Source organism: Odontomachus brunneus, unplaced genomic scaffold, assembly GCF_010583005.1.
Source record: "Odontomachus brunneus isolate Ranch 3 - 2012 unplaced genomic scaffold, Obru_v1 Obru_scaffold_322, whole genome shotgun sequence".
In the NCBI taxonomy this organism is placed as follows: domain Eukaryota; kingdom Metazoa; phylum Arthropoda; class Insecta; order Hymenoptera; family Formicidae; genus Odontomachus; species Odontomachus brunneus.
The window spans coordinates 91,448-114,217 of NW_022639772.1; the positions used below are offsets into that span (position 1 = coordinate 91,448).

Consider the following 22,770-nt stretch of genomic DNA (forward strand, 5'->3'; position numbering starts at 1 on the left):
AGGCATAACTAATCCGGAATCTAGCTCAGTTATAAGATTTCGTTAAGTGCATTTTTTAAAAAAGAGATATATCTTAAGTAATCGACTTTTGAAAGAAGCTTCTGAATAACTTTCAAAAGATCATTTCAAAATCGTTTATAAATAAATAAATGATCGTTTGGTTTCAAAAGATCGTTTGGTTTCAAAAGATCGTTTGGTTTCAAAAGATCATTTATGTTTTACAAACCTTATGCGTAACAAACATTAAGTAATAGCACATACGCAGTTCTAAACATTTCTGTTTTATTTTGTTTTATACTTTTTTATATTTTTCTATTGGGAGTACAAATTAATTCGGTCCGTTTTCAAAAAATGGCTCTGGCTGTTATGAATGTTTCATAGTGACAGCTGATTTCGGTGGTTTCAGAGAGGTTAGACATCTGTCAATAATATTCAATTTATATCGCAATTTATATCGTTTCATACAAAATCCCTGTTTTTTACTGTGTTGAATATGTCAAATTTTGTATTAACTAAGCAGCATTTGCGGGAGGTTTTAGTTTTCTGCTTTAATTGGAAGAAAAGTGCCGCTGAAGCGCATCGAATGCTTGTAGAAGTTTATGGTGACAATGCTCCAACTGATAAATCATGTAGGGAATGGTTTCGACATTTCAAGAATGGTGATTTCAGCGTTGAAGACAAGCCTCGCTCTGGACAGTCAAAAAAATTCGAAGACAAAGAATTGGAGGCATTACTCGATGAAGATCCGAGTCAAACGCAAGAGGAGCTTGCAGAATCATTGGGAGTTACTCTTCGTTGATTCGTTTGAGCCGTATATTACGAGAAAAACGGCCGGAATACGAGCAAAGACATGACAAAGTTATTCTTCTGCATGATAACGCTTAGCCTCATGTCGCAAAAGTCGTAAAAAATTATTTGGAAACGCTCAAGTGGGATAGTTTACCGCACCCGCCGTATTCGCCGGACATTGCTCCTTCTGATTACTGGTTGTTCCGATGGATGCAGCACGATTTGGTAGGTCATCGGTTCACTTCTTTCGCAGAAATCGAAAATTGGCTTCTAACTTGGATCGCCTCAAAAGACGAGACATTTTTTCGAGATGGAATTCGAAAATTACCTGAGAGGTGGGAAAAAGTAGTAGCCAGCGATGGGCAATACTTTGATTAATCTGTTCATTCATTTTGTTCTGAAATAAATGCATTTTTGATCACAAAAAACGGACCGAACTAATTTGTACTCCCAATATATATATATATTTTTTATATATAATTGTACTTTTTTATATTTTATTTTGTATAAGGATAGACACACACATTCTTTTTCACAATACTTTCGAAGTTTCAACATGTTTTCTTTTTCAAATGTTATATATTTTGTATGTTATATATTTTAATTCGTATTATATTTTTTTTTTTTTAATTTCATGTTATATATTATATATTATACGTTATATAATAATACATATTTATTTCTTTTATATTTTGTTCTTATAATTTTATTTCTACATATCTAGATATGTGTTTCTAGATAACCTCGACATTTGACACTTATTGCATAAATCTTTTCCAAACGTTTCCAAGCACAGTAGTTTTTGTATTATCATGTGAACTGTGAATACGAATAATCTCGTTTCACGCAACTTCATGATTTATAGAGACACATTAGGTTATTGTGACTGAATCGCCCAGGATTAATAAATTCAAGAAAGAGAAGAGTAGGACAAGTCGGGAAAGACGAAGAATTATCTATCGAGAGAGGAAAGAAAAAAATACATAGTATAAAAAATACATGATATTTCTCGGTTTGTTGATTTCAATCTCCGTCTTTTGGGTCTGCGTTCTCTTTCGTGTTGTGTTTTTTTGCTTGTGTACTTAGAAAACTACAAAAAATCTTAGAAGAAACAATTTTAGAAACAATTTGCACCGATCAACTCATACATTGGAATAAATTATGTGGATTCGTACAAATTGTTCAAACACAACTGCATATTCAAATTATATCGGGAAATCGTGATGTGGCACGGATTGATATCAATCTATTCGCAATAGCTATAGGTAAGATTTTATTTATTTCATATGCATATTTGAAAACATATATCTTTAAGAAACAAATATTACATCATGCACGTAATTTAACGATTCAATTCGTTTTTATTTCTCCTACGGATTTTTTAAATTAAGATAAACGAATTTTTCGTACAAAGTACTTCTTTGAGCCTTTTGAGTCCCGGATTTTTATTTTAGAAATTCAGCGTTATTTCAATATAGAATAGAAAGGGGATATATCAGATGAGTGTAAATAGTTGAAAAATTAGATTTAAAAGCTACTTTCAGAAGGTGAAAATTAAAAATTTTTATTATAGAAAGTTGGAAAATTGATGAAAATCGCTTGTTCTTTTTTAAGATAAATAAGCAACAAAACTATGACTAGCTTTAAAAGCGTCCTATTAAACGACAAATATAAAGAAGATCAATGAAAAGATGTCTTTATTTCTAGAGATATCACATGTGTATTTTATCTTTAAGAATACGTCACACATCAGAACTCGATTCTCCAATCTTGTCGTTGACAGAAAGAAACTAACATTCGCGTAACATCGCGACCGTCATTTAAATTGCTGATCGTACTGAAATAAAGTTTAGCCAGCGATCAAAATATCATTAATTTACCGTATTTTCAGAGACTGCACAAGCCTCATTACGAGGATTTATCTTATCTTCGTGTTACGGGGCGAATAATTGAGGTATGCAAAGACTCTGCCGCACAACGACGTATTCAAGGATTACCGAGCGCTCGCGAATTATGAATTCTACCGTTTACGACTACGTCAGCCGATATCAATTGAATAATGGATGTTACCTCCCCAACCGATATTACATTTTCATCGTATTGCTTTCGCGCGTCAGAGTAACTCCGTAGTAGATTGCAAACGCGAAGTATACGCGCTCTATCTTCCTTTTTTGTTTTTGACGTGCAAGGATAAATATAATACTGACATATACACTTTTTAACAGCGAATCCAATAATCTCGATAATTCCTCGATAGAGATATCGCGCGAAATTGATAATACAGGAAATATCGTCGCGCGAAATCGTCGACAATTATGGATTGCTACGAGGTTTCGCCGTTAGCACGTTTAGCGATTAGCGATTATCTCGATCGGAAGTAATTAAGAGAAGAACTAATAAAAGCCATGGATTTCGTGGTATGATAAAAACTATAAATTAAATATTTTTCACAAATGTAGAATGATGTATTATTGCAGAACTTTCTGAAAAATGTAATTACAATACTTCTACACTGAGACAAAAAATATCTAAGAAATAAAAAAATATTTATATTCGGTGGGTACTAATAACATATTTATTATATTTATACTAATATAAAATATTTTTCAAATAAGGAAACATATATTTTCTTAAAATCTTAGCTTTTCATGAGAGCAAAAATGAATTAAAATTCAAGTTAATATGTTATCAGTATTTATCGGATAAATATTTCTTTAATTTTTTAGATATTTTTTCCCTCGCAATGTAGGTACATTTTTGCAATTATTTCGTTTTGTTTTCATTGTACTACAAAATCCGAGCACAGACTCTCGTTGCTCGTCCAATTAATTACTATCGATTAGATATCAACAAAGCCTTAAATTAATTATTTTCTCACCTTGCTCAGTCTCATTACGCGTGCGCGCGTGCGTGCACGATGGAAATTCTAAAAATACGCGGGAGACATTGAAGAGATACCTGAAAATAAACGCGGATACATCTTCGTTTTCGCGATGCACGCGCCCGTGCAGATTTCGAACAATGTGAACGGCGCCGCGAATGACGACTTGAATGCACGGTGATATGCTCCAGTGATACAGTCGGCGACAAGCACGGAAAACGGAGGCATGAATCACTTATTGCTGTCTCATTGTCCGCCGACGGGAATAAGAGCACTCGCGGTTTATCATCGGCCAACTGAGTCACTGGCTGTGTCCACCCGGGAGCTTTGTTACGCGCGCCGCTTCGATCGCCTCCGCGTGTATTTGTGCGAAAAGCGCGAGCAATCTCAGTACTCTTTGTGTCACAATCGTCGCTTCAACTCGGGGGCGAGAAGAGAGGTGGGGAGAGAAAGAGAGAGAGAGAGAGAAAGAAAAGAAACTCTGAACGCCGATTCGTTTTATTATTCACGAGCGAGTGACTCCGGAGAAGAGAAGCCGATTGTCAGCGATTGAATAGCGCGTTAGGAAAAATTATTATTCCCGTCGTATAGAAATTCAAATTCACGAATGTACACAGATTGTTGTTGGGCGATATGTAAAATTTCAAAAGACGCGCTCCCCGTGGACGTTTCTCAGAAATCGTCCTCGGCCTCTGTCGAGTCCTGCGAGTCGAGCGAGTCTCTCTTTCTCTCTCTATCTCTCGTATTCTCGCGGACACCTGATTGACAGTTACGAAGGATCGCTAATTCATTATGTTGCCGCGCGGCTTTTCTTGCCAACAAACAGAGCGGTTGCCTCGATATCGATGCCAATTGCGCTATATTGAACGCTATGATACTTCTGACGCTGCAAGACAGACCAATATTTTCGGCGACGTAATCCCGGTGTGTAATACTCCTGTATTTTTAGCTCGTCGCCATCGCCCATGTAGTTGTCTGTGCAGAGCAGAAAAACACAAAGAAAAGGACGGTGCAATTCGCGCGCCTCCTTCATGCCCGTGAGAGCCACAGTGATGTAACGTATTATCTGACCCAACTGGTCAACCATCATCGAGAGAAGAACAGCTTTTAAAGAAAACATACTTCTTTTCCATAATCTTTTTTTCGAGGCAAGGACAGAGAATCCTCTGATTTGCATTCATGACCGATCGTTTCTTTTTTCCCTTATTATGATGTAAATGCCGGAATTAGCGAACGGCACCTATTTAGACAGAACGCATGGAGAGAACACGTATTACGACAAAAATTGCTATAAGATTTTGTAATCGTGAGACATAAATCGATATTCTACCTTAATTTATTACCCTTTCTGTTTATATTTTAGGAACTGGAGTCTACTGGTAGAAAATATGCCATATTTATTATAATCAACTTGCGAATTAGCACAAATTTCTTAACAAATTAACTTAATAAATTCTACTGACATTCTTCCGAGATCATCCCCATTTTGTGTTTTCTTGGTTAATTTTTTATCTATTGAAAAACATGCATATGAAGAATATGTTATAATCCTTTTTCCACATAAAGTCTTTTTAATTTGACTATGTTTCTAATAGTGCAGGAATAGACTGTAAGTAGAGTCTATTTTGCATAATGAATTTCGCTGGTCAAATTTTTCGATAGCTCCTCTTCCAGTTTCTAATATAAATATAATATATAAATAACACATGTGAAATGGAAGGATAATAAATTGTCGCAGAACATCGATTCGGTCACAAAACTCAACAATAATTTTTACCATAAAATTCTCTGTGTGTATAATCGAAAAGATTCTCATATGTGAAAGGAACAACAATATACTTTCTCTGTGCAATTATTAATACAATATCGGTATCTCAATGTTACTGAGACAAATCGCCTGGCGTGTCTAGCATTCAAATTTTTAAATTCGTCTTTCAGTCACACCCGCTCAGGACGAGTGTTTCATCGTCGTAGAAAGAGCGCGAGAAACAAGTGCGCGGTTTCGTCCTTCGTGGAGAATTTCGCAACGTGAGTCGCGGAAATTATGACGCGAGACACGGAAATCACGATAAACAGCGAATATCATTAAGGTGCCAATTGCATCGGTACCGTTTTAGGATTTTAGGGTCATATGTGTGTATCTCTTCTTCTCCCTCTCTTTCTTTCTTTCTCTCTTCCTCGTCCCATGAAATGCGCGCTCGTGAGCGCTTACATCTACGATTCGCCTCCCACCATCGCAACGGCCGCGACGGCGGCAAAATGTGTGTACGTTTACAGCTGTTTGCCAGTCGTCACCGGACCGCCGTCGTGTCTGGCGAAGGTCATTAACGTCTTCGTCGTCGCCGCCGTCATTATCGCTGTCGTCGCAGGCGATCACGTCTCCGTCGGCGCGCCATTATCGATCGTTGTCGATTTCACGTCGATCACGTCGGTTGATCCGTCAGTCCGTCTCGCTCGTAACCGACCGGGGTAGCCGCAGAAGAAGAAGAAGAAGAAGATGCCATCATCAAGAGCTGTCGCGACGCCGGTTATTTTCGTGGACTCGCGTAAACGCCTGCTTACGAAAGAACCGCGGAGGAGCTGAGGAGAAAGGAAGAAAGAAGTCTCTGGTCGTGTCGTCGCGGGAAAGAGAGAGAGAGAGAGGGACACGCGGAGGAGAGCAACTCCAAGCGCGCGCGCGCGTGTCCGAGCGAGCGCGCCTCGCGCTCGCTCGTATCGATTTCTCGATTCGCAAAGTCAAATCGCGAGGGACAAACGAGCGAACGACCAGTGTCGCGAGACAGTGATCGAGTGCCCCGAGGAGAGTGTCTATCCATCGGGATCGAAGGGGGAGACCGGAGAGACCACCAACCGGTTGAAAAACAGTCCTCGCGATGGGCCTGGCAGGTGTGTGTGCACTCTTCTTCCTTTTACTCCTCTCCGATACGCATTATCTCGCTTTGCTCGTCTCTCTCGTTATCCGCGAGTTGGATGGATCATTAGGTTTACAAGTATCATTTTCCAATCGCGACGGCTAATAATCTCCCGGCGTGTTCGCTACGAGAAGAAAGATGCGCGAACGCTTTGTTACGCGGCAGTTGTCGCTTATCGTCGCCTCGCGCTGACTCGCTCCCGATCATCGATACAGGTGTATTCCTATTTATCTCCTGATTTATTGGAACATAAGATTCGATCGAACTCTGCTTAGTGTGGAACAGTCTTTTTATTGTTACTGGGAATATTAACATTCGCACGCGACACTTAACAATTTGTCGCTCCATTGTTATCGTTGAGACTATCGTATTGTGATTTCTTCATTATCATGTCACAGTAAGAGAATATTTTGACGAAAAGAGAGAGAGAGAGAGAGAGAGAGAGAGAAACAGACAGACAGAAAAAAATTTAATAAGAAGAGAGAAGACAAGGGAATGCACAGAGTGGATCACCACTACGACGATTTATAATTGAATCGTTGTGCACGTTTACGCATTGACGCGTGAAGAAAAGAAGAAACTATGCGTTTCTGTTTATTGCGACTGAAGAAAATAAATGCACTTTAAATACACCAAAAGAATCTATCAAGCGAACTAAGTGATAGAACAAGTGAGTCAATTGTTAGACCACGCCACAGATAGTAACTATCAGTCATAAGTATATGTACGTATACATATACACATATACTCGTATACATTTACCCATATGTAAGTGCACAGAATAGGAACTCAACTAACAGACTATCTAAAATTATAAACTATTCTTGAACCGTATTTCCTTGCTGTATTCCAACGAAATTCTATTACACTTACTAGTTGATTTTCTGCTGTGTTGAAACAGCCGATAATTCGGCTTCTTGAGATGGAGATAAGATGGAGATGAAAATTTACAACGCGATTGGATTTTTAATCAAATGGCGCGATACAATAGGTTTGTTTGTTTTCAAAGAACTTTTGTACTGATGCAATAAGTTAGAATATGAAACAAAAATATCGTTTCTTTGACTCATCGCACTATGCTATGTACTAGTTCAAAAATTCTTCGAAAATGAACACACCTCATAATGTGGATCCTTTGAAACAAAAACGAATGCCACGCATTGACGTTTCCTTTCTTTCTTCTTGCTTCTTCGACAATTCAGCATGATCCAATTCGCATCAGATTTATCTTACTTGAGAGATCCTTTCCTGAAACCTTCGAAAAAGTGGGTTCTTTTCTTTTTCTCCTGCTTTTTTTAACGGGCTCGTCGATTTAAATATTTACTTAACATTAAGAATAACGCTAAGCAGCCTCGGAACTTTCCGGTGTCAATTGGAAGCGTCAACAACGGCTGTCCTGAAGGAAGCTTTTACGCGTGATGGCTGCTGGGTTGCGTTTGATCTAATTGTGCCACGACCTAAACGTGACTTGCGTTTTCGTGTGACATTTCACATCCGCGTGCGGCGAGACTGAGCACGCGCGCGCCGTAAGGCCCGGTTGCGCTGACATTCTGGATTAATTAAGCTCGGCTCGCAGCGACTCGTTGCGCCTTTTCAGTTTACAGCATTACCTGCGATACACGACACGGAGAAAGGATATTTATTGAGTTATAATCAGTCGCCTTCTTTGAGAAAAGAGAGAGAGAGAGAGAGAGGGGCAGGGGGAGGAGAGAGAAGCAAACGGCACAAGGAAAGTTCCTATCGATCTTTGCATATTTATACGCATTTCATTTCCATTGTAAACAAAGAAGCAAACCGTGCACGGAAAAAACAACTCTGTTAGTGTAACTGAATTTTCTGTTATTTGAGGGCCAAATGAAAAACTCGATTGCGGGAACAGAAAGATTCCGGCGGGAGAGGTTTCTACTTGACCAATTGCTCTCAGTTATCTCAACCGAGTTTTAATGAAGCTGAATGTTCGGACGAGTGTTTCGTCCGGCACCCCGTTCGGTTACTCGAACTGAAGTTTTTTATCCCGTATAAATTACAGAATGAAATATAAGTCGTACTAAACTTTCTGAATATATTATATGTAGGCGTTTTTAAATACTATTTAAATCGACGCGTATATATTTTGAAAAAAGCTGGTTAAATAAGCGTCAAGGTCGTTTATATTTTGTATGTAAGCGTTTCAAACTTTTATCTTAAATTACTTATCTCTAAGCTAATTTAACTCTTCGCGGTGCTATTTCGAATCCACTTCGATACCGCGTTTCGTTCTAGTCAACTTTACAAACCAACTTTCCAATTGTTTAATAATATACTCTCCATATAAAGATATATTTTCCCATAAATATGTATCACTTCATTGACTAAATACCGTAAGAATTAAAGAAGCTAAGTGACACACATAAATAGTTAAATTTGTTACTTAGTAATAAGCTGTATAATGAATAATTAAATAGCAAAGAAGCTAAACTAAAGACATGCAAATTACGCGGTGTCGTTGCGGAGTAAGTGACTTCTTGTCGGTTGATCAGAAGGTCAGGAACAGTTTGCCGCCGCCAAGGGTTAATTTAATTCGTCTTGGAAACGTAATTTCTACTATGATAATTCGGATTCTGAAGAATTTCGTCGATAACGAGAGAAACAGACATCACTTTTCAGATATATATACTTTAGAGATGTTCCAGAGCTCCGTTCAAATTGATGACGCGACTGTTTCTGTGCATCTTGAGAGACATACCCATTTCATATTGCGTTTCTTATGCTTCGCACTATTCATCGTCTACCCTTCACAGTTGAAACGTACACTCGATCTTAAATGCAGAAATCGCAAGCAGCTATATAGCGGAAATAAACAACTGCCGAGTTTCATGCTCCATGAAGAAGAGCAGCAGCCTCCGCTTTCTTCTCTCGGCGCGAGAGAACGTCGCAATTAAAAATCTCTGCGACGCGGGAGAAGCCCCTTATCGTTCCAGTTGACACGTCGCGCCGTGTTATCGTCGCTCCGTAGCCACTGCCAGTATGCGTGCACCAGCGACGTAGCCGTGTCTCTGGCACCCTAGCTTTGAAACCACAGCTTGCGAGATATTTTCGGGTCGTCGGCACGACGACGAAATTATCGCGAATTCGTGAGAAGAGCCTCCGGAGAAGTTCCTCGTCAGCTTGTCTCGTACCAAGCGAAGGATACTTAGCGCGACTCTTCTATGTGAAAAGTAAAACCGAAACAATAATTAAAACAACTTGCATTCTAAAATGTCCTTTTTGGAAAATTTTACTTGATACTTGATTTAAGTAAATAATATTTGGGTTAAATAAAGAGAATATAGATTTAAATAAATATATTAATGGTACCCATATCAAAGAAATATTTGTTGATTTTAAGGTAATTTTTCCCTCAGTGTAAAGTATCGAAATTTTCTCAAAAAAGACGTTTTGGAATGCAACCTCAGAATTGAGTTGGAAAATGTGATCAGGTATTGTGAGAAATAATGGAAGGGGAAATTGCTCGGGACAATCGGGCCTATTTGTTTCGCATAAAGAGAGAAAGGAGCGAGAGAAAATCTCTTATCATCTTTCGGCGCCCCAAGCCCGCACCTAGTCGATCTAACGAAACATGCGCCACTGCATGTGCATTCTGCATCTCGCGATTGGCGCCGCGAAGCATTGCGCCAGCCCGTGACACGCGTGTACGTGCGCGTGATCGGCGTACCAGTAGCGTAGATAATAGTGAAAATTCGCTCCGTCGACAGTACAGAAGGGGAAGGAGAGGGCCAATGCGACCGAAGTGCTCAATTACCAGTGCCAGCCGTTCGCGATCGGGCAATGTCGTTAACCCTTCGTGGTCCTACGTCGAGTCTACTTCGACGTCGCGTTTCGTTCTAGTCGATTCTATGAATCAACTTTCTATTTATTAATAGTACGCTCGAGATAAATATATCGTTCTATAGATATATGTGTTGTTACATTAATTGAGTATCGAAGTATTAAGGTAAACGCGATATTCTCACGAAGCGAATGAATTTATATTGTGAAGAAAACTCAAAAGGTATGATTCGGAATGCAAAAGGTACCCACAGAAAAATGCATACTGCATTCAAGTAAATGTTTGCTTCAAGTATCTCACAAATTTATGTGTCCGCAAATCTATCACAAGTTTGTCATAAATATTTGCATTGTGTCAGATAAATTAAATTAAATGTATTAAATTTATTCAAAGTAAATTCTTAGTAAGTTTAGTCTTTTAATTAAGAATATATTACAAATATATTAAATTAAAACAAAAATTCGGTTTACTTATCATGTAAAGTTGAATCAACTCTTTCTTTAGTATAATATTCTTATATAAAAAATATAAGTATAATATTCTTATATAAAAAAAGAATAGAGATTCTTCTTCTGAGTAGATGATAAGCTTTCCTCAAATTTGTGATTTATTTTAAGATTATTCTGAAGAAAATATTGTTTCTTGAAGATAATCGTTACTTCAAAAGTAAATTAAGTAATCGCCTTTCTTGGCAATAGAATGATATTTTTCTGCGTGTAAATGCAGAAAAATACATATTGCTTTCAAGTAAATGTTCTTGTCTCAAATATTTCACAAATTTTTCATAGCATTTTACGATAAAGAATATTAAATAAAAGTAAGAATATTAAATTCAAATAAAAAAAATTTGCTTATATTGTGCAAAATTGAGCTAATTTTGGTTTTGATAAACTCACTAAAAGTTTAACATTTCAACAGAATTCAATAGAATATATTAAATCCATACGAATATTCAATTATAAATTTCTTCTATAGAATCTTATAACAGTCTCTTGTAAAGAGAATAAATTCTTTCTTTTCATACATGTGTAGACAATGAACTTTTCTGAGTTTGTGATGAGTAAATCTAACACTGTTATTAAGAAAATGTTCTTTGTTGGAGAGAAGCATTACTTAAGAGAGGGTAAGTAGACTGAGTAATCGTTTTTCTTAGCAGTGGAATGATAATTTTCTGTGTACATTCGCACCAAACCGAACGTCTCGTTTTCTCCGATATTGATTTTTTATACCTCACGAGTGAGTAGAGAGGGCAAGGGGAAGAGGAAAGGAAAAAGGGAGGAGTTGATCTAGATTCGAACTTCCTCGGATCCTTGAAAGTGTTCGGCGTATCAAGGTCGTGCTTTAACGGACGCGTCCGACGACCGATAAATCCGGCCGATCGCGAGACGGCGGTGGATCACGACAGATAGCAGATCGAATTATTATTGCGAAGCCGAGTGAAAACGCACGTAGCGGCCGTAGTCAGACCGATTACACACTTCTCGTTTCGTGCCGACCGGAGCGCGTAATCCTCCCGAACGCCGCCGCGGGCGACTGTGACACACGTTTGATGTTCGCAATATTTGTTTGTCCCGCAACACGTGATCGCGGCGCAGAGTGTTGTTGACCGCTTCGTTTCAACGACGCTTATCAGACGGTCAAGCGAACGACTTTATTTCGCGGACCGTTCCTCGCGACGGGACTATATTTGGAGAAGTGTCGTGCGAGGTTACATCGGATGTAAATCGCCGATGACGCGATGGTTTTCGCGACGCGAGTGTTGCCGATCGGCATCGTGTGTGCCTCGTGCAATTGTTACACGGAGAGAATATTATGCTTTTTAATTATGTTGAGAACTACCTGGCGTTGGCCGAATTGTTACAAAATGTTAAGGGAATGAAATCAGGGCGAGAAGGTGGGGTGTCCACGTTTCATGTAGGCTACATTTTTCGCAGAAAGTGCTCATACGAAATTTGATCCAAATCGATGAAAAGGTTTAGAAGTGTATAAGAGAGGAACATATAGACACAACAAATAGACACGTTTTATTTTATACATATAAATATTCAAGACGAGTAAAAATCGAACGCTGATGTTGGGGCGAATATTTATTAATGTTAGGAGGACAGTAATGTTTGACAGTGTCAGCGCACACGATAGGTTTTTCAGTAGCTTTATAACGTACATGATGAATCAACTTTCTTGATATTAATATTTAATAAATATTTTTATTTTGCGTAATCATAGGGTAATAAAGGATTTTTATTAATATTGATATAAAAAATTGGAAATCAAGGTCGGTTTGACGTTGTTAACACTGTCAAACTTTATTATCCTCTCCCAACATTAATAAATATTCGTTCCAACATCAGCATTCGACTCTTGTCTTGAATATTCTTAATATAGTTATACACTCTTTGCGAGAGGCGGTATATATAGTTTTTTCATGTAAACTATTTTTATTTTTATCATATTTCTTGTAGTGTAGGAACAGACTCAATGGGTTCTGTATTGCCAAGGAAGGTAATAAATTTCGCCAGAAATATAGCGACTTCCGCTAGAAACATGGCAAATTTTTCAATAGCACATTTCAGTTTCTGAAATAGAAGTAATACATATAGAATAAAAGAAATGTTCCCAGCGTGACCACTTCGAAATTAGCGTATTATTTTAGCGTGCTAATTAGTTATATTTATTATTCAGCAAGACTCGCCAAGAAATCTATGCTAATTAACTCGCAATTGACGTATGGAATAAATAAGAACTCTTTCCAGCGCGCCAGCCACGAGATAACTCGTATTTAGCAATCAATGTGTTAATCAAGAAACCGAATCGAACTACTTTGAATTGACAATATCATGACATTCTCACTCTGTCACCTCTAACGGTCACCATCTTTCTTCGATCCAACTGATCCTTCGCGCGAAATTATTTAAATTGATTGAAAGAGTGGAGGAGGCGGACGTCGAAGAAGAAACGATCGGGCATGTCGAGTCGAGGCATTTGCAAAAACGATCCCAGCTAATCGCGTAATCCGTGCAATAAGTGATGGCTGAGGATCAACCGTATCTGCCGTTTCGAAAGGCCCGGTCGACGCGGACAAACAGGAAGAGGCGAAGGCGGCTCCGCTCGAGCGTGTGCGATCAACAGGAAGACGCGTCTCAAAATCAGCCCAAGTAATTATGTCTCTCTTTCCTTGCCGGCTCGCGTCTCACGAGCAGCACGTTCGCCACTATATTTGACTATGCTAAATAGCACGCGCGCTAACAGCCTAGGCAAACGCGACATATTCACGCGCCGTTGAAAGCCCACAAAAGTAAAAAGCCTCGGCCACTCGACGAGCGCGCGGCTTTATGTCAGCCGCTGCTTTTAAACATCATTGCCATGGAGCATGCATAAATAATTAATAACCTGCAAATTGATTCGCGTTGTCATGACGAGCGTGTAATGCGCGCGAGTGCGCGCATATATACGCACACGGTGCGCGCGATTTATGAAGGGGAACGAGCATAGAAGATAAAGGAAATAGAAAGGACACCACCAACGAGCTCCCTTCCTCCTCGCCGTGACTTGCGTCCGCGAGTCGTGGAATCCATTAGTTTATTTGGTCGCGAGCGAGAGAGAGAGAGAGAGAGGAGAGAGAAAGAGAGACCATTACGTAATATAATAGAACACGCACGCGCGACGACTACCGCGTGTCGCAATCGTACCACTGCTAACTTACGCGGGGATCAATTGGCCACCTGACGAAGGAGACTCACTCCTCGAATCGCGTGAAACGTGGAAGGTACGAGAAAAGGGGGCAAAAGAAGAGGAACATAAAGATGATGATAATGATAATGATGATTAGTCCCTGTCTCTTTCTTCGCGGAGCGGCGTGAGGTCTCGCATTACGCGAACGCATTAAAACGGCTGGAAGTCGAGAGCGCGTTAGGTCGTGGTTCCTAAAGACTCTCTGTCAGACTGCGTGCCGGAGATCGAGTTTAACAGATTAGAATTAGACTCGAATTTGACGGATCGATTAAGTTTGGTCTTGACTCGTTTCATATTAATCGGCCGAGTTCCAATCCGCGATCCTCACTCAGAAGTTCACGACGTAATACCATCGATAATGTCGAAAACTCTAATGTTTTGATTACCTCTGTGGAGAGCAAATCTCTTGAATTAATTATGAAATTTGCATCATACATCGATATCAATTTTACGACGCAAATTTACAAACAAATTCGTTAAAAAAAAAAGTTACTCTCAGACTTTTATATTTTACATGATATATATATTGCACTTTGAAATAATTCAAATAACTTCGTTCATGGTTCGTTCTATCTAAATGTAAATGTCAAATTTTTTTATGGAATCAGTCGATAATCATTCATTAATGTAAATCTTTTGTGCAACAAACTTATTCTCATAGATTTTCATATTATATTTTACATGGCGTGTATCGCTTTGAGAAAATGCGAATAATTGCTCTCGTGTTTCCGTTTCGTTGCTCCAGCTGATAAACACGATTGTCGAGTGAAGCACATTCACAAGAGATACAATCTTCACACATCGCGTGATATGAGACGAGAGTGAAGTTGCTGCCGAATTTTCACACATCTGTGCGAAATACTTGATAGTTTCACCGTCTGACATACTTCAATTTCCAATATCCAGTCTGACGGGCTGAATATTTTTCACGACGAAGAGCCGATGCGAGAGATCTCTCCCAGTAGACGGCAGAAAATCGTGGAAATCGCGGCTGCACGGCGTCTCGGAGGAAGCCGGGGAACAACCGGGGGGTTTTCCGGCGTCGCCCAGGGCCGTACGATATGTAATAAGCGGCGAAAGCGACGGCTGAAGTGAAAGCACGCGCCGGACGGATTGGGAGAGAAAAAGAGAATATGTCGAGGTAATAATTACGCTCGCGGCAGTCTCGCCGCGCGCTTCAAAGGGGTTACGAGTAAAACGGCAGTGAGTTTCCGAGTCGTGCGCGCTACTCCTAATGATCGATTTACATCTGGATTTCTTCTCGACGGAGTTTCCTTCGCGCACACGTCGTAGCCGGAAAGGACTAAAAAAGGCGCGCGGCCAGCTGCGAGCTTCGTTTTGTAATGCGGCAAGAAAGGACTCGCGCATGCGTATTTTCCACGCGCGCGATTCGTTGTTGTGTCGCGTAAGCCGATGAGAAAGCAAAATGCGAATTTCGCACGCGTGACGCGCGACGTCCAAGACAGCGTCTGTTTATTATGCCGAAAGGCATAAGTGTTAAATGATAATTCTTGCAATTATATCTTCGAAACGATTTCCTCACCGGCAAAAACTCACGGAAAGCGCGACGTTTCGCGACAGCCGATGATTGTTTCGTAACACCGACAGGGACTTTTGCAGCCGCGGAGAAGTCGAGCTGTTTCTCGAGGAAAAACTCGCTCGGTGTCAGACAAGGAAATTTTCTCGCTCGTCCACAATCTTGAAATCCTTCGATGAAATCTTCGATCTGGAGCGAATCATACACGGGGGAATTTTAAAAATTTCTAAAGAATTTTGTAATCAAGGAATATATCGATATTCTGCCTTAATGAATTATCTTTCTGCTTCGTATGTACTATTAATATTTGGGGAATTGAAATCTATTAAATGTTTATTGTCTCTTAACAGAATTTATAAGCAAAACTCTTTTGGTAAAATTTAATTAATTATACTTCTATTTCATATGTACTGTTTATATTTCAGAAATCGAGATCTACTAAAAAATTTACTACTCTTTAGCAGAATTGATCAATAAAATTTCTTTGATAAAATTTATTACTCTTTTTTAGTAAAAGAAATTCTACACACCAAGAGTCCATTACTAGAAAATATAGTAAAATTGAAAAGAATTTAAAATGAAGAAGAAAGTCACAACATTCTCCCCGTATATCAAATTTCATCATTATTCATTTGAAAAAATCGATTTTATAATTATTTTAAAGGAAGAAAAGGCTGTATAGAGAAAAGGCTGTATTGAAAGGTAGCACAATAAATTGCAGATGATCTTCTCTATCATTTCGCGATAAAACACGAAAAAGTTAACTCGAACGACGCCATCTCTCTCTTCTCTCTCTCTTTCCCTCTCTCTCTTTCTCTCTGTTATTTCACGCTGCATTCCTCGGCGCATACATAAAAAATTGTCCGAGCGATGTTAAGCAAACAACGTCGGCTTTGCGATGCAAAGTTACCTTGGACCGCGGTTCTTAGAAAAATGATAGGACAACTCTCTGATTGACGCAAACAGCATCGACACTGTGTCACGAGCGTATCGCGGTAAGGAGCGGCGAAACTTCCGTGTATCCATAACTTCATCGTAAAGGATATAAAAATAGATATCAAAAACGGACATTCCAGACCACCGAGAGATATATTATCGTTTTATCGACATGTATTCGTAGAGCCTGATACCGCTCCTTTCTTCCGAGAAATGATACAGATTGCTACAAATTTCTACTGTTTTGAAAGGATGGCGTGCTCGCCAGCTCTCCTGCTCTCCATTCGACCCGTTATTCCCGTTACAAACAAATAACGTGCAGGAACGCGCGGTTAATTAATTATAGGCATATAGCGGCAGTTGGTCGGTCGGTCGGTCGGCTGGCTCGAATAAATATTGCGTGTCTTTTCGCGCGACTGACGCTCGACCGGCACGAGAATCGTCCTCGAAAACGAGAAGAAGGACGAGTCTGAAGGATGATCGCATACGCGTAAATGTTTTCGTTGGATCAACGAGAAGTTCCCCGGGGTGCTGTCCCGTACTCGGTGCTCGTTGTTGCCGCATTCTCGCGTGTCTCTAGAAGACGACACGCGTAGACACGCACCTGTTGCGCTCGAGCATCGTCGAGCTCGTTCGCGCCAGAAGCGAGTCGTACGCACATGTACTAGATTTTGTAACACGCTGATAATATGTAACACTAACACCAACTCTAATCTCGCGTTAGAACGTGAATGTGAGAAAAATTACATTGCGACTTGACCGGGCCTTGACTCCGTGCGATACCGTGTCATTTCGCTCGCTCGTTAATGCGTTTCACACGTGTGTGTTGGTATCGCATACGTTCGGTGCATTACACGACGAAAGAGTGGCACTGTCGCTCTTGGCTGATCTGCAGCGCGAAAACGAGTGGAAATTGAGAGGCGTGAGGACGAGGGTTGAACTTTCTGCATGAAAATTTCTCTAGATCCTCCTAGATGCATCATTGATTGCGACTAGAATGTCCAAATTGGTTCTTCAAAGTCGATTATCCTACCATGTGTGTGTATACGTATGATATTAGTTGGGAATTCCATTTTTACAAGTTTTCTATTTGATGGAAATAATAGGCGTTTTTCCAGTGAATAAATTCTCAAACATATATCTTCTGTCCACAATCGAAATAAGGATATTGTGGAAATTTGTACTTTGCACTTTAATAAGTAAAATCGGTGCACTGTATAAAGTTAATTTCTGAAATTACTGAACTTTTATCTCGCGAATAAGTTTTTAGGTATTTTTCTCTCAGTGTACTTGGAATCAAATACATAATCTCATTTTCATATCAGCTATTAAATTCAGTAGAATAAAAAATGAAAATTAAAAATATACAAAATATTTAAAAGAATATATAATAGAGAATAGAGAGAATATTTTTAAGAATATTGACATTTTTCATAGATACTGATTTCTTATTTTTGTCTTTACTGTAATTTTATTTTTTCGTACTTTTATTTTTATTTTCTTATGCTTTTTGTAATTAAGAATAGAAGAAAAAATTTTCATAACTGAAATATGTAAACATTCCAAATGCTCATATGCTCTGTTCAATTCTAGTGCAAAATAAAAACTGAAACAATCTGTGAGGAAACGTTGAGCAGAACAGATGGAATGAATGCCTATGTTTCTCATTTGAATTCGCGTGCTTGAAACATCTAACCTGCATACATTTCCCAAGTAGAGCCCATAATCTTTTGGGAAATCGGACTGAATTCCAATTAGATCTCCAGCAATTATCTTGTTCTTGCGGCACAAGAGGGTGAAACGGGAGTCTCAGCTCGTAATTGCGTCGTGCAATCGGGGTTCGCGGTGAAAACTAAGAAATTCATGGTCATCCGAGCATTCCAAGATTCTCACTTCGACCACAGTCCGATCGGATCTCTGATCCGCTGACGTGGGATGACACAGAAAACCGCATGCGTATGACGTAATCACGCAAATTCGCCACAGACGCCACATTTTTCCTCGCGATGCGATAATCGCACTCCGCGCGGACCTCACGATCCATCTGCGACTCACTCAAAGTCATGGAACTCTCGTTTTATCTCGTTTCTCTCAAGAAGCGCGAAGATCGCGCGAAGACCCCAATCAGTCCTAAGTCCTAATCATCGGCGCACTTACACCGTGAATCATAGTAGAGATTTGCAGCCCCGAGAACTACCGATGCGCGTCGCGTCATCATCATCGTCGTCGTTGTCGTCACGTGTGCCAAAGGGCATTATCAGGTGCAGACAGGCGGTAAGTTCATTATCGCGAGAGAGGTGCACCAATCGAACGTGTGGTCGCACACTTCATTCATGTACGCGTACAAAGGCGCATATGATACACATCTACACATGTACGCGCCCGTGAACGAGTCAGGAAGAAGTGTTAGACTTTGGTTTACATTGCGGTAGGTTCTGTCTGATGTACGACGAAGCGATAATGTCTTGACGGATTACGTGCTGATCGCGAATATGCGACGAATCGTGTGCTGTATCATTGTTGCCGTTCCAAAGTTCGTATTGCGCGATGTCTGTCGTCGATGACCGCGTGTATTACGTATATATATATTTGTTTGTCGGTTTACTGTGCCCAATAGTTTTCCCTTTTTCCTCCTCTACTTCTTCGTCGTCGTCGTCGCTAATGCCAAGGTTACGAGCGCGTAGACATGCGTTAATTTGTTGCTATTTTGGGAAGCACCGTGGTAATACAATGCGATTGTGCTGAGGCGAGCACATGAGCCGCGAGTTTCGCGAGCCACCGCGGGTTTATACTTGAGAAATACGCGATGCTCCAATTACACGGCGATTCTGAATTCCTTCGCCTCCGCTCGCAGCGGAGCCTTAATCGTCAATCAATTGAATCCGCAGTTTACGCTACGTTTCCGGCCAAGTATCCCGAGAAAGTGCACACAGAAATATATCATTCCGCTGCTAAGAAAAGCGGTTAGTTTACTTTCCTTCTGATAAGTAATGGTTATCTTCAACACAAAGAAAATAATTAGTTAATAATAGTCTTGAGATTATATATTCATCACAAATTTTAGGAAAGCTCATTATCGTGTATTCAAAACAAAGTTCTGTTCAGAAGGTTACGAAAAACTTTATCGAAGATAAGTTTGGCTCGATTTCGTGTAGTAAACAAACCGAATTGTTTTCTTTTTTTAATATTTTTCATTGCGAAATGCTAAACTCTTACCAGAGTGTCTATGATAAACTGATATAACAGATCTCTGCAAAATATACAAACTTATGAGATACTTGAAACAAGCATTTATTTATTGGAGTGCAGTATGTATTTTTCTGTGTGTGTGAATTCTGTGCGCAACTTATTTGCAAAATGCGCGATTTTCGCGAGAATAGTAAAATATGAAAAATATGTATGCAATAAAATAATGTATATATGTATGCAATATGTGCGCGGACAGAGTTTTATAATAGAAATTACTATAGAATTTTGTGATCAGGGAACGGATCGACATTCTGCCTTAATTTATTATCCTTTCGTTTCACATGTGCGAATGTGCGATTTATATTTGAGGAATAGGAGTCTGGAAATGTGTTATATTCCTTAACAAACTTAATTATATTTCTTAGCAAAATAATCTTCACACGAAAAATATGTCTCTTACTGGATTAACCAAATTCTGCTGAAATATGAACGAACCAGAAAATTCCAATTAATGTTACCAGAATTTTTGTTAACTTAAACAGAAATTTGCTTAATTCAATCAAGCTTTTTCTCCATGCACTGATAATCTATCCTTATATTACTAGAAAACATGCTGAAATTGTGTTGGAATTACTTTATATTCTTGTTGATCCACTTCCTTACTAATTATATAATATATCCAGAGATCCATAACACGCATTGTGCTATAAAATTTTGTGATCGAGGAACGAATCAACATTGCGCCTTAATTTATTATCCTTGCGTCCCATATGTACGCCTTATATTTCCGAAATCGGAGTTTACTATTTAAAAATATATTATATTCCTTAACGAACTTGATTATACTCCTTAGGAAAACAATCTCAGCTGATGATCCGCTCCTACACTACTAGAAAAGCACGTTCTCTTGCAATTCCGTCGAAATTATCTTATTCTTGCTGACTCAATTTCTCGCTAATCGTATATCAGAGAGACATAATACGTACATATTGTTGAGAAAAACTTACATGAAATAGAAAGAACAGCAGTGTTCTCTTCGTGTAGCAATTATACGTACACTCTACGTAGCAATTATACGTACATAATGAGATGACTTGCGCGAAATTAAACAAGATACGATCGCCACGAATTGGAACTGTCATGCAGCCATATTCGGTGCAAAGTGTGCAATATGGAAATAGGTCATATTTACCGAACATGAACGCACTTGTCGATAAGCCGAGCGACACGTGTCGCCTCGCGCACGTTGTCCGCACTTTTTCCTGTATGTCTCTCTCTTTTTCTCTGTCCGGTCGAGAGTCTCTACTAAACTATTATACTCACATCCCCCTGCAAGAGTAACGCACGTGTAACGACAGGTAGTTTTTCTGTCTCCCTCCGCGCATGGAAACGCGTTTAATAAGCCGATAAATGGCCCGTTACACAAGCAACGATTTCGAAAGCTCCGCTCGACGCGTTTTTACGTACGCGCGCAAGCGAGCGGGAGATCGCGAGCGAAAAAGATCGTCTCGCAGCACGATGACACACGCGTTGCAAAATCGAGCAGTCGGGTGAAATAACACGCCGGCCCCCGGCGGCGTGAGCTGCAAAATATTATTCCCGCGCGGTACGAGATGCCTCGAAATTTTCGAGCAGTAAACAGTTCTGACGAGAACGCGGCGAACATGCTTCACGCGCGGTGCTTAGGCACGAGGAAAAATTCTGGCGTGGAAAAATTCGCGACGATGATCACGTGGCGCATCGAATAGAACCTGGGCTTCTGATTCGACGAAATTTTCCAAGCGGATCGGCGTACAACTGATCGCGCCTTGTTTTGTCTCTAATGTCGCGAATTAACATTGCGTTAATTTATGTTTGGCGTCACACATACTCGTCTTCACGACCTGATCTCAGAAAGCAGGCAAGTGTGCTGCGCCGCTCGAAGATTGCTGTCGTGGGTTGTTTTTTCACCCAGCGCCGCGATATCCGGCTGCTATTCGAGGTGTCACTTCGACGAGTCGTGACGAAATGACTTCTCCATCGTGTATGCGAGCGATAGAGTAAGGTAAATATCCCAGTAATTGAAACCTGTCCCAATGATTGAAATATTAATAATATATTTGTGTTCAATATTTTGGAAAAAGAGAGAAGGAGAGAGATAGCTTTAAAAATTTTGTTAAAAGATATTTTTCGTGCTAATTTGTAATATTATTTACACGGAGAGAGTATTATGATTTTTTTTCATATAAATTCTTTTCCGTTTTACTATGTTTTTAGTAGTCCAGGCAAAAAATAGATTGTCAGTAAGATCTGTCTTACTAAAGGAACATAGTAAATTTCACTAGAAACATAACAAGTGTGCTAGTAACATATTTCAGTTTCTAAAATGTAAGTATAACTGCAGCTTTTTTTCAATTCCTAAAATATAAATATAATTCCTAAAGTATGTAAATATAAGTAGTTGTATTTCATATAACATATGAAATGAAAGAATCGTGAATTACTGCGTAATATCGATCTATTCCTCCTTACAAAATCCTACAGCAACAAATTCTACAAATTCTCTAAGTGTAATGATCTTCAATTGTTGAGTTTGTATTGTTCGGTAATTAGCACATGTTATTCATATTTCAATTCAAAATTGCCAATATCTTATTGAAATAATTATTATCTAATATCTCAAAAAAATGAAATTAGGACTGATATTTATTGATCATTTTATTTCCCATTATTTTGCGAATCGCTCACGAACCAAAGTTTTATGTAAATATTAGTTTTGTTAGCAATTCCATGAATTATTTATTAATAAAAATGTAAAACTGATCGCGCTTTCTTGTTAATTCGGTCATTGGAACATTTACCTTAATTATTCTGACCGGAAGATCAGCGATAAGTCACTTGTTACAGCACAGTTTTCGTTTTTTTTATTTTTTATTTTTTTTCTACAAAAGATTAGATTCTGAAGTCCTTGAGATTTTCAAGATTATATTCGATACGACTTAACTAT

At 39.3% G+C, this 22,770-nt stretch overlaps 1 protein-coding gene across 5 annotated transcripts in view; it reads left to right on the plus strand.

Moving 5' to 3' along the window:
- The window catches only part of LOC116853442 (hepatocyte nuclear factor 4-gamma), a 56,362-nt gene that overhangs the window by 16,704 nt on the left and 16,888 nt on the right, over positions 1–22,770 (plus strand). Inside the window, exon 1 of one of the 5 annotated variants that reach the window (XM_032834534.1) lies at positions 5,938–6,556. The exons of the other annotated variants lie outside the window; for them this stretch is intronic. Within the exon in view, the coding sequence (XP_032690425.1) occupies positions 6,544–6,556 (13 nt within the window). The 5' untranslated portion in view covers positions 5,938–6,543. Of the gene's footprint in view, positions 1–5,937; positions 6,557–22,770 lie in introns of those variants that run through there. 5 annotated transcript variants of the gene reach the window in all.